The following is a 12,952-nucleotide window of genomic DNA, read 5'->3' as shown; positions in this document are numbered from 1 at the left end:
GCAGGAATTTAAAGGAGGATGTCTGTAAACACCATCTTTATATGACTGTAGACTGTAGTCAGGAACATTTCTTAACTGAAACCCAAACTTGCCACAGTTTTGAGCAGGGCAGCCTTAAAGAGCATTGGCAAATAAGATCAACCAGCCATTGAAAAATTCCTAGCAAGTCTGCTTAAGAAAACAATGATCACACACAGTCGTAATGAAGTTTATCCTATGAAAACATCACGGTGACCGAGAGGTTATCGTTAGCACGGGTTCCACTCTTTTACTGTAAGCTTGGAGAGGAAGCCATTGGACTCTGCATTATTTACATTTCTCAATTTCCTCTTGTATTTCAGTTTTCTAAGTCCATGGTGCTGGATGCTTACAGTGAATATGTGAATAATTTTAGCACAGCTGTGGCAATCCTTAAGAAAACGTGTGCTACAAAACCTGCTTTTCTTGAATTTTTAAAGGTAGGCACTTTAAAAATTTTTTTGTGTGTTTTATCACCCTCTGATAACAGGTTTGATGTCAAAATACTTTGTAGTGAAATTTCACCAAACCTTCCCTCTATATGTATAATGTTATTTATTGTAAAGATTTTAGCACCAACAGGACCCTAGGTGTTGGATCAGTGCTGGAAAGGATGATGAATTTTTTAGTGAAAACATAGGTCTTTGAAAATAACCTTCATCTGCACATCCTTAGACATATGTGGATAGATGGGAGGGGCCAGAAAGTGGAGGTCAGACCCCAAACCAAGTGGCCAGCTGTTGCTCAACACAGCGTTAGGAGTAACAGAAGGGGGCTTTGGAGTCGGTCGGGGGCTCCTTGGCTTCTTTGGGTCAGGCAGTGAGCAGACCCCCTAAAGATGAGCCCCCGCGGTGGATAGGGGGGCTGCATGATCCGTTCCTCCTCTGACATCGGGTGTTGATGGGTGACATTGAATCAGCGGCATCCCTGTCAAAAGACGCCTGTCACAGGCTGGGACGTAAACGTGCCCGGAGGGCTCGCTGCCCGTGGAACCAGGATAAAGTTCCCCTTCAGATACTGAGTCCCCGGGGGCGGAGTCTCATGTGCCTGAGGCTCCAGTTTGCATTATGACTTGGGACCAAAGCCTGTTCCTGTTACTTGAACTGTATTCTTGGAAGGTTCTGCCACCTGCACAGTGAACCCTGGGGGTATCCTCACCCAGGGTGAAGACTTATTTAGGCTGAGCTATACCCCCTCCCTCTCATGTGATATGGTGGTTCCTACTGAGGCAGGACTGGGGTGGAGGTGGCCCGTCCTTAGATCGACCCCATTCTGGAAAGCTGCGGTCGGCGCTCTGGTCTTCCCCTGTCATAGCAGGAGAAAGGAAACACGGGACGATCTAAAGTATACTTTTTCTGAGGAGTTTGTTGTGGTCCTGCTGGTGCCGACAGTACCTGACAGGAGGCCACCGCAGCCCCACCGTCAGGCCGCCAGCCCCCGGCGGCCTGAAGGCAGGCCATCCAGTCCCCTGTCCTACCGCAGGCGCCTGGTGTCCACGAGGTCAAGCCGGGCTCCGGGCTCCGCACCACGTGGCCCCTCAGCTAGAGAGAGCTGGGGACTCCTCCCCAGTTTGTAAATGGTCAGCCTGGGGCGTCCCCTCCTGCCAGAGAAGCCTCCCCTGTGGAGGGAGGGGGGCGCCTGGCCCTGGACTCCCTCCCCCCGGCCTCCCTTGGGGAGACTTGCCAGGACACGGACACGCCCCAGCCACACCCCAAATCTCCACGGCAGAGCGAGGGCTGAAGTGGGGAGGTTTGTTCCAATGCAGGACAAGCTGTGGCAGCTGCAGGGACTGTGCCCCAGGTGCGGGGCAGGTGCCTTTAGGGGCCCGTGCTGCTCCAATTTGGGATTCTGTCACTTTCTTCTTTCTTTTTTCTTTTTTTGTAGCTGCACTTTGTTGTGATTGTAGAATCTTAGAAACTAGTTTGACTCTTAGAGTATTGAAATTAGCTCATAAACGGCTCTTAAAACATCAAATAAAACCATTGAAGCTTTTAGTTCAGAAACCAGCCAGGGCTCGCTGCGGGCTGAATGACGTCAGCATGCATTGGCGGTGTATGAGGTGCAGAAGGTGTTGGATCAGGTTTGGAGGCGGCCTCTCCATAGAGGGGAGCAGGTGGGAGCTCCCCCCGGGGGCGGCGTGCAGGCGGGAGCCACGAGTGCCGGCCCTTTGTCACCCCGCAGCAGTGCCAGGAGACCAGCCCTGACCGCGTCACGCTGCACAGCCTGATGATGAAGCCGATCCAGAGGTTCCCGCAGTTCATCCTGCTGCTCCAGGTGAGGCCTCCTGTGCGATTCGGCCAGTGGTCCTGTCTTGCCGTCGTCTGTGCCTCCGTGTCCAAGCATCTCCTCGTGGAGACGGCAGGTTCTCAGCTGCCCCCGCTCCTGGGTCGCTTACATCAGGGCAGGGCCGGGGGCGGCGAGACCCCAGCCTGCAGCTGCCGGTCCCTCTGGCCCCCACCTGTGCTGAGCTCCTCTCCTGGGCCCATCGGGACCCCCCTCGTCAGCATAGACTCTGGGGGAGTGAGAGGGACTTCTTATGAACACCAGACGCCCCTCCCCCCATCACTCAGGAAATAACGAGGGCTTTAGGGGCCCCGGGCCAGGGACCTGAACTGGGGCAAAGCCGAGTGAGTTTTCATTAACCACACGCGCTCGTGCACTGGAAGAGGTGGGCTGGTCACCAGGCAGGTAGACACAAGATGTCCAGGGTCCTGCTCTGGGGTCAAGTGTGTGCCCAGTGGGGAGGGGCAGGCCCAGAAAGCTGCCGGTCAGCCGCGGAGCCGACTTGCTGCTTGGAGGGCGGGAGCTGCGCAGAGAGATTTCCCAGATACTCCGACCCTATGTTATTTTAGACTAAGAATTCTCAGTTAGGTACGTGCGTTGATCTAAAGAGTAGAGCTGGCTTTGAGTGCAGATAGAAAGCATCGTCGGATCAGGAAGGCCTTGCCCTGCCGTGTGATGTGCTCTCAGGCCCCCGAGACCTGGGACCCGCGTGCCTTGCGGGCTCAGGGCTCACCCTCCGTAGATGAGCATCAGGGAGTTTAAATCGGTTATTTCTGAGGAGGATCTGCAGTGGCCTCCGCCTCTTCCGGTTTCTCAGTGAACACTCAGCTTGTTTCTAGAGTTAAGTCAGGCGACTTGTTGGCTCGCCTGGTCATTAAAAGTGATGAAAGATGAACCGTGAAATCATCCCCAGGAACAGGGAGGGTGCATCAGAGGCCTTGAGGCCTCGCTGGGCCCACCCGTCACACGGTTCCAAATTTTAAAAATTGGTTCTTGTAAGAAGTTTGGTCTTTCCTTTTGTTTTTATTTTTCTTACCTCTAAATGTTTCGGTTTGCTGAGCAGAAACAGATGAAAATTCTTAAAGTCCAAATCCAGTTATGATAGACTCCAGGGTTTTGCTTTAAGCACACGTCCTTGTGGACAGATGCGGCCGCTTGGCCTGGCCCTTCCCGGGTTCCTTAGAGCTTCCTGTACAGCTCATCCCCTCCCACCCCCCCGCCCCACCTGGGCGCCAGCCCCCGACCCTTCAGGGCAGAAAACAGCCTTCACCCCGGCCTGATGGCGGCACAGCACCCAGACGGCTGGTCCCAGATTTGTGTGAATGCAGTTCCCGTGGGCAGGCGTTCAGTCCTTCCTGCTGTCTGAGCACAGGCAGTTCGCAGGGGCAAGGGGCTCAGACAGAGCAGGGCTGGTTCCCAGGAGAACGCAGTCGGCGTTGGAGAGGGGCGGTGTCTGTACTTCCGCACTTCAGAGATACCTACAGGTCCGTGTGCAGGGACCCCGCTCTGCGGGTAAGATGTGCCTGGGAGCTGGTCCTGGAGAGGAGTGGGGTGGAAGGTGGGGCAGGCGCTTCCCTCCCGCTGAGCTCCGAGCCCTGCTGCGTCCGCGTGCGCCGAGGGGGCGGTGAAGGGGGGCGGCATGGAGGGGCCCGTGCCTCTGACCCCTGGCCACTCCCCTGCCTCTCCTCGTCTCACCACACCTGACCCTCCTTGGCTCTCGGGACCTGTTACCTGTAGTTGCGATGACCCTATAGCTGTCCCCCAGAGCTCGGGATCAGGCTGTGGCCGTGGCTTTTCTGGGCCTGCCGGTTTCCACTACGTGGTCCCCCAGGAGCCTTTGTCCTTATCCTGACTCCCGTGTTCTCCCCCATATTGTACCCCAATAAGTAACAGCCTGGCAGCCGCTGCGCCCCCCCCCCCCTTTCCTCCGCTCAGCTGTCCATCCACGTGCGGTGCTGGTTCTGCGGATGGTGCTGGGATCCGGGCGGGCGCGACCCAGCTGCCCTGCTGGTACCAGAGCTCCTGTGAAGATGATTCATTTTGCCTTGTAGGGTTTGATATGGCTCACAGGGAAACCATCGCGTGGAGCAGTGTGTGTTGTTCATTCAGACGGGGAACATGCGATCGTTAGGCGAGTTCTTTCCAGACTGAAGAGAACAGGAAGCTTAAAAAGACAGGGTTGCTGAAGCTCCCGGGGACGGGTGGGCCGAGTGGCCCGGGCAGGGACGCCTTGGTCTGGCTCGCCCTCCGCTGCGAAGCCGGCAAGGTGACTGTGCCCGGCGCATAGATGTCCCCCTCGAAAGTTGACTCAGAGCCTGGAGTTGGCTCTCACCACTCTCGCGGTGCCGTTGGTGCCCGTGCTGTGCTCCTGCAGGGCCGCCACGCTCCGCCCGAACCAACGGCTCAGAGCTGGGCGCTCAGGACACAGACCCGCCGGCAGGAAGGGGACTCCGGCCGTCTGTGGGTCCACTGGTCTGGCTCACGCTGAGAACAGCAGCCTGACCGTTACCAGAGAGCAGAGATTTCTGAGGTCCTGGCGAGCTCGCAGTAGGGATGGGTCCCTTCCTGGAAAATGGTGTCTTGTTACCATTCCCATCCCCATTTAATAAGGCAGTTTTGTTTTTGCAAAAGGAGCTTTGAACGTTCAGCCAAATTGTGACTCACTGAGTTTGTTACCCTTTCCCAGGGCTTACTTTATTCCCCAGAAGCAGCGGATGCCAGGGCCAGCCTCTGGCTGCCAGAGTCGCGGGATGCTGTCGGCGGGGGTGCGTGGTGACTGCCCGCTGCTCCCACCCCCGCATCACACGTCCGCCTCCCTCTGCCTTGTTTCTCCCCAAGGACATGCTGAAGAACACGCCCCGGGGACACCCCGACCGGCTGCCCCTCCAGATGGCGCTAACGGAGCTCGAGACACTGGCAGAGAAATTAAACGAGAGGAAGGGGGACGCTGATCAACGCTGCGAAATCAAGCAAATAGCAAAAGCCATAAACGAGCGGTACCTGCACAAGGTTGAGAGTTTTCCACTCTGTGCTGAGGCTGCTCTGCTTCGTGCTAATGAGCCTTCGCTCTCTGAGCCACTTATTACTAACCTCCTGGAACCTCTCGGCGAGTCCCTTGGCCCCGAGTTCTTGACTGAGGCTCCATGGAGAGCCTCGGGGTCACGAATGCTACACAGTGTGCACGAAGCCTTCGTAGTCTGTGCATTTTCTCAGGAAAGGGGCTCGCAGATTGATTAGGTCCTCAAATGGACCCAGGACCCCAAAAAGGTCAAGAGCCACTCTTTTAGCCGAATTTTACTTTCAAAATGCAGTGTTTCATCCTAGTCCTACTTGAAGCATAGATATTCACGTGCATTCTTACTTGTATCCACGGTGCGTGGACTGGGCTGTATTTATCATGAAGACGGGACGCAGAACACAGCGTGAAGGTGGTTCCTCAGCAAAGCTGTACCCAGCTTCATATTTACAAAGCCAAATAGGCTTTTCACATAGGCTTTGCTGTTTTATCTGAAGCTCTAGTCCACAGGAAGAGGTTAATGGATATGAGCTGTGTTAAATCATTTTGTTTTGTCAGCAGGGGTACTTTCCTACTGGTTACTGACATCTAGTGACTTAACTACAAGAACTTTATTGTCATATGTTTTAAGCTTAGGTTTCCCCTGATTCTCCAAAGGATTTGTACAGGAATTTTTACAAGCAGAAAATTCCCTTCACTGATATTCTCGAGGTGGCTCATGTTGTTTAAAACCCTGCTTCCCTATGGAACCCGAATGTCTGGGAAGCCCCCAACAGTCCGAGGGCCCTCAGAGGTGACACATTGCTTTTACCGTTGCGCTAGTGAGGATGCAGCCTCATCCCCATGAGGTCGGCCAGCCAGTGTGGACGTCTGGGCCAAGGACTCCGGATTTCCTGTTGGGCTGAACGGCTAAAATAAGTTCTGTATGACCTGTGTCACTTTACTAATAAATATGAAGCCTCTTTCCAAAGAACCAAGGGTACTTTGTTTGGCTCAGAGAAGTAAAACATGGCAAGCCATGAGCAGTCAGGATGTTTTCTTCAGTATATGCTGTCCTTGGGGAAAAACCATAGAATAATGTAAAAGTAAAACCACAGAATAGTGACTTTCACTTACAGACATTCCCGGTTGATACGGTGTCCTAAATAACAGAAAGGTTGGGGTGACCATCTGTAAGGATTGGAGCGTGTATTCCGAGGAGTCACTGAAAGAGAGAGAGCACATTGAGTGACAGGTGAAAACCAGCGGAGCCCTCGTGGTTGCGTCAGCATCTCATAGCTAGAGAAACTGCTCATAGAAGGAAGTTAGATCCCTGCCACTGTGTAGATTCCTTTAAAAAAAGCCACTTTTTGAACTCTATACCGTACGTGCACGAAGCGTGATTGGGAATATAAGGATTATCTGTAGAGAAAAAAGAAGCGTAAAACCTTGACGTTGTCTGCTCGTGTATTTTGCCAGGCTTCATTCTCATTGTTCTTTTTCTCGGTGGTCTTTGAACGTCCAGCTTCTCAGCAGCGGGAGTCGCTACCTCGTCCGCTCTGACGACGTGGTAGAAACCGTCTACAACGACCGGGGGGAGATCATGAAAACCAAGGAGCGCCGGCTCTTCATGCTGAATGACGTGCTCATGTGTGCCACGGTCAGCACCCGGTAGGTCAGCGCCCGGCAGGTCAGCGCCCAGTAGGTCAGCGCCCGGCAGGTCAGCACCCAGTAGGTCAGCACCCAGTAGGTCAGCATCCAGTAAGATGCACGGCCCTGCGGGGAGCTCTGTGGTCACAGGCGGTCTGTGTCTCGGTGAGCGGATGCCTTTGTTTCCCCTTCACTCTGGACAGATGTGTATGCAGAGCTCATCCTCTCGTCCTGTGACTTGCATGGGTTCAGGGAGGGTCCCCGACTCACTGCTGGTGGAGCTGAGGGGCACGTGGGTGGATTTTCTCTGTAAACGTCAGGCAGATGTCAGAGCTGGAAACTGAACCGAACTCCGTTTCTAGCCGTCCTGAATCAGCTATGGTTCCTGTCTGCATCATCGTTCAGATCCTTTCTCATTAGTTGCTTCTCTATAAATATGTTTTTGAAGCCTTTTCTTATAAAATTTGGGTATATTGGGCTTCCCTGGTGGCGCAGTGGTTGAGAGTCCGCCTGCTGATGCAGGGGACACGGGTTCGTGCCCCGGTCTGGGAAGATCCCACATGCCGCAGAGCGGCTGGGCCCGTGAGCCATGGCCGCTGGGCCTGCGCGTCCGGAGCCTGTGCTCCGCAACGGGAGAGGCTACAACAGTGAGAGGCCCGCATACCGCAAAAAAAAAAGAAAGAAAAAAAATTGGGTATATTTATACTTTGTGAAAACCCACTGTGGAACCGCATGGTCAGTCCTGGTGAGAACGCCAGGAGCACCCAAGCCCACAGTTCAGAGGCGTCTCTCTTGAGTCTCCAGGGGATGAGGCGTCCCGTGACTGATTCCTTGGCTGTGCCTGACACGAGGGTTTCTGCCCCTTGCAGCACCTCCCATGACAGCGGTGCCCTGACATCGACCGGCCAGAGGTATTTGTTGAAGTGGAGCGTCCCTCTCGGACACGTGGAAGTGATAGAATACGGCGGCAGCGAGGGCGCGGGGGAGAATGGCAGGGGTCCCGTGGTGCCCGCGCCCGAGAGCCTGGCAGTGGTGGCCGGCACCAAGCCAAGTGAGTGATGCGTCTCGGACGCGCTTGCAGGTCTGGGGCCGCCATGGCTCTGATGTAACCTGCTCGGTCCTCAGCCCCTCACCGTGTCAGGAGACCTGGTTAAGACGGTAAATCTGTCAGGTGACACGGTCCTAGAGCCTGTGCTTAACATTGGCTGGCGCACGTGGACACACGTGCCAGCCGGGAGGGTCCTCTCTGAGCCTGTCACCGTCGGGGACCGGGGGCAGGGGCCCTGCCCTTGGGATGCATTCCATCTTCCTGATTCGCGTCCTGTCCTGCACTTCCCGCCAGCAGCTGCAGCGGGGGCCCTGCCCTCTCCCGAGGGTGCGTTGAGAGGATGCAGAGAAGGTCCCAGAGAGCGTGGGCCTGGGTGATGGTCTCAGCTCTGCCGCCCCTTCCCCTTCCATCTTCGCGGAGGTGGTGCCCGCCTGTGCCTTTCACAGAGAATCGGGGGAAGAGGGTCCCGGCATTTGCTCAATAGTCTTATAATACATTTATTGTTACTAAATGGTCTGAAGATTCTAGATTTTGAACTTGGTGTCATAGTCATTACTTTCTACTTCTGTTTTCTTTTTGTTTTGCTTTGTTTTTATCCAAGTAAAGCCTGGTTAAATTTTACTCCCTCACTGGCCTTGGCCCCTGAATTGTGGAGCACTTAGAGTACAGTGAATGGGAACATTGTATAAGTTGTTTTATATATAAAATGAGCCTTTATATTTAAATTTATAATATTAAAAATAAGTGTGTCAGGGCTTCCCTGGTGGCGCAGTGGTTGAGAGTCCGCCTGCCGATGCAGGGGATGCGAGTTCGTGCCCCGGTCCGGGAAGATCCCACCTACCGCAGGCTGCGCCCGTGAGCCATGGCCGCTGAGCCTGCGCGTCCAGAGCCTGTGCTCCGCAAGGGGAGAGGCCACAGCAGTTAGAGGCCCGCGTACCGCCAAAAAAAAAAAAAAAAAGTGTGTTCAATAACCTTTTAGACTGTGTTGTTTCTGACATGGTCAGAAGGAGGCTGCTTTTGAAAGGTGCAGCTTTTCTGAGCGAACATGCACGTTCATTTGGGTTTACAGGAACAGGTCGCGGCGACTGTTGGGTCCCATCTGATGTGGTGTCTCTTTTATTGTTTGTTCTGCTTCTTTGCCTGGTGTTAACAGGCTTGCGGTTTGGTGGTCTGCTTGGGATGCTAGTTCCTAGAGCATATGCTCCTAAACTCCTAAATTGCTGATGAAAAAATCATGCTCCTGTTTAAATAACGTGCATACCGTCTCAACTAACAATCGAAATACCAAACTGTACCACAGATTTTTGTAAGGAGGGACTAGCTGAGGAGTGGTTTTGGAAAGGGGACAGAGTGGGAAAGGGCGGGAGGAAGAAGCTGTCTCCCAGTTGACTTGATTGATTAAAATTTTACTTAGTAAGGGCAGCGTGAAGATTTTGTGTCTTAAATGTTCTTAAATATCCGTTGAAATTACTTGGAAGTATAGCAAATCCTATTTATGTCTTGGCTTTGTGAACAAAAATAATGCCTCTGTGTGTATTACAATGGAAGCAATCCCAAGGTGGATTTGTGATCAAGATTGCCTCACTGTGTTCAGATCTCCAAGGATGCCTTCGATCCATGAAATAGATGCTGTGGTACAGGGAACACTGTGTTCTCACGTTCAACTTCTAATGGATGGTTCGTACTGAGCCAACTTAGAATAAAATTCAAGTCAGCAGTATTAAAAAGCAGAAAGCGGGATGACTTAATTTGTAAAATATTACACGCAAGAAAGAACCTGGACTAAGTTTCCTGCTGCATTTGAGCCCTAGATGTTATCTTGAGCTCCTGTCAGCTATGGCCCTAGATGTTATCTCGAGCTCCTGTCAGCTATGGCCCTAGATGTTATCTCGCGCTTCTGTCACTATGGCCCTAGATGTTATCATCTCGAGCTCCTGTCAGCTATGGCCCTAGATGTTATCTCGAGCTCCTGTCAGCTATGGCCCTAGATGTTATCTCGAGCTCCTGTCAGCTATGGCCTTAGATGTTATCTTGAGCTCCTGTCAGCTATGGCCCTAGATGTTATCTTGAGCTCCTGTCAGCTATGGCCCTAGATGTTATCTCGAGCTCCTGTCAGCTATGGCCCTAGATGTTATCATCTCGAGCTCCTGTCAGCTATGGCCCTAGATGTTATCATCTCAAGCTCCTGTCAGCTATGGCAAATGCAGATACATAGTCCTCATTGTCTGTCAAAAGAAAGTGTCACTCTGTAGGGTACATCTTTTTCTTCATTCTGAGTTTAAGGAGAACTTTGCTTCCAGGTTATCTAGCTGCTCACTCTGGCTTTACAACTGGTGATACTGCTACGTCCTTAAAGGCAGGACCGAGACCACTGAGTGGTCCCCAAATAGACCTCAAAACCTGAGGAGTTGCTGTAGAATCGGGGACCCTGGATCCATCTCCATCCAAGGATCCTCTTACTCTTATGGTTTCCATTACATGTGTGGTCGGACGCCAGGAGAACAAAGGCTAAGGTCAGAGAAGGAAAACAAAACAGTTGCTGATAACGCAGTAAAATATCTGTCTCTTGGAAGTGAAGGTGACTGTTAATGTTTAGGCAATGCTGGCTTCTTGAGGAGAAAGAATTAAGGTGCCCATTCGTCCCTTAACAGGTCTGTATCGTCAGCAGATTGTGACAGTGGGAGTTTGACTGGCTGGTGTCTTGGTGCAGGTATCCAGGTGGGGAGACTCCTGCGGAGGACATGTTCTCGGTCCAGGTGTCCTGGGAAGGGCGCTTTGCAGAGCCGCTGCCCATCCTGGTGTTCACGTTGTCCAAAACTCTTTTAATAGTCCTAGATACATGTTGCTTCTTTTTAACTTTTTATTTTATTTTGGAGTATAGGTGATTAACAATTTAATGTTGTGTTAGTTTCAGGTGTACAACAAAGTGATACAGTTATACATATACATATATCTATTCTTTTTCAAGTTTTTTTCTCTGTAAGATTTATCCTTTTAGGTTATTACAAAATATTGAGTATAGTTCCCTGTGCTATACAGTAGGTCCTTGTTGGTTATCTATTTTAAATATAGCAGTGTGCACATGTCAATCCCAGACTCCCTAACTATCCTTCCCCCCGATTCTTTCCCTCTGGTTGACCTAGAGATTGTCATACTGAGTGAAGTAAGTCAGAGAAAGACAAATATCATATGATATCACTTATATGCGGAATCCAAAAAAAAATGATACAGATGAACACAATTCACCAGTTTTAAGTGCAGGGTGTTACCAGTTGAGGTGCCAAGTGGACAGACAGTGCAGGGGGTGGGGCGGGGGACAGGATCCTCTGGATACCGAGTCTGGAGATCAGGGGTGATGCTGGCAGACGCAGTCAGCGCCGTGGGCGCGGATGTTTGCCTGGGATCCTGGTTTAGTGCGTGCCTCTGTAGTTTCCTCATCCTTAAAGTGGGTTTAATTTTTAGCTCTGAGCTGTGAAAGGGGAGTGTGGAGTAGATGGTTTTCAAAATGCCTTCTAGATTAAAAAAAATGGTTTTTAACAAACTAAAGTTTGCTAATTCTGAATGTGCTGGAAGACGGGACTCAAGCCCCGTCAGCTAAGTTAGAAGTCCTGTTTCCCTTTGATATTCATGTGACTATTCTGCTGTTTGAACGACTCTGTTCTGAAGCTCAGTGCTGCAAGATTGGGTCTGTTACTCAGCGGCGGAGACAGCGTGGCCCCTGCTGCATGCCTTTGCTTTGCACCCTCCATGTCCTTGAGTTGTGACACATGATGGCCTTAAACGTTTCCCTCTAGTGCAGGGCCCTGCAAGCTGGGCTCCCTGGGTTGGTTTAAGCTTCCAACCCCCGGAACTGACTTTGCAAAATTCTGTGCTAATAGCGTCTTATTTTCACCCTGCTCCACGCTTTCTCAGGAGGTGGGTTTATGAGAAAATAAATTTCCCTTTTGCCAGAAATAAGGTGACGCTGTAGAGGGTTTTCTTCATTTAGTTCCCACAAGTGGGCCCTAAAGCGCCCCCAGTTTGCAAGGAATTGTGCCAGGTGGGCGCCGTGGAGGGTGTGAGGGGCCGTGGCCACAGTGCCGGCTCCGCAGGGGCCTTGGGGGGGATGAGCTGCCGGACCTTCAGAGAGTCACGTACACAAGAAGGAGAAACCTTCACCACCCAGCAGCAAACGCTTCCCAAGGAGAGGTTCCTGAGACGTTTCAACAGGTGAGAAGCAGCTAGATCTGGTTTAAAGGGAAGCGCTTTTTCATGTGCAAATACTGATACATGTCGTCTTGTAAAAATCGCGCCCATTGCTCTCCACTTCGTTACTTAATCCTTAAAATGGGCAGTAAAAGCCAGACACGTAGCTGGGCCTCTTTGTCGCACAGTGAGACACACTGTAGGGGCACAGGACCGGCCTGGGCTCTGGGGTGCTGAGCGGCTGGACCAGCATCCAGCTGTGGAGCTTTCCTGTTGTGGGGCAGCGACGCAGGCCAGGGAGAGCCGTGGTGGACATGGCGCTGACGTGCGTGTCGGCGGTGGTCTGCCCTGCCGGCAGCCTGCAGGGGAACAGATGGCAGTTCCAGGGAGCCAGGCGCCCCTGTTTGGAAATGGGGCCCTTGTTTGCCATCAGGAACTTTGCAGAGAGAACGGAAGGCCAGCCTGACAGTGTCACTTCCCATCCTGAAGCATTTACTGCGTGTCCCCTGTAGGCTGAAATCTAACACAGGTGCCCGGATCCCTGCTATCTGGCTGTGAAGGGGGAAGCCGGGGCAGTGGGTACAGCAGCTCAGGAACGAGGGAGGGGGCTACTGCCATGATTAAAAGTAAGCTGGGGGCTTCCCTGGTGGCGCAGTGGTTGAGAGTCCGCCTGCCGATGCAGGGGACGTGGGCTCGTGCCCTGGTCCGCGAAGATCCCACATGCCGCGGAGTGGCTGGGCCCGGGGGCCCTGGCCCCCGCGGCCCCGCGGCCG

The 12,952-nt window shown here is 52.7% G+C and overlaps 1 protein-coding gene across 1 annotated transcript in view; it reads left to right on the top strand.

Moving 5' to 3' along the window:
• ARHGEF10 (Rho guanine nucleotide exchange factor 10) overlaps positions 1-12,952 on the top strand; it is a 73,524-nt gene that overhangs the window by 31,178 nt on the left and 29,394 nt on the right. The window contains exons 13-17 of the mRNA XM_007470024.1: positions 342-458; positions 2,200-2,292; positions 5,140-5,310; positions 6,822-6,967; positions 7,816-7,997. Of these exons, the coding sequence (XP_007470086.1) occupies positions 342-458; positions 2,200-2,292; positions 5,140-5,310; positions 6,822-6,967; positions 7,816-7,997 (709 nt within the window). The remainder of the gene's footprint in view (positions 1-341; positions 459-2,199; positions 2,293-5,139; positions 5,311-6,821; positions 6,968-7,815; positions 7,998-12,952) is intronic.

This window comes from Lipotes vexillifer, unplaced genomic scaffold (genome assembly GCF_000442215.2).
Source record: "Lipotes vexillifer unplaced genomic scaffold, Lipotes_vexillifer_v1.1 scaffold1980, whole genome shotgun sequence".
Classification (NCBI taxonomy): domain Eukaryota; kingdom Metazoa; phylum Chordata; class Mammalia; order Artiodactyla; family Lipotidae; genus Lipotes; species Lipotes vexillifer.
Note: the sequence above shows the minus strand (reverse complement) of the source record. Positions and strands in the feature narration are given on the sequence as shown.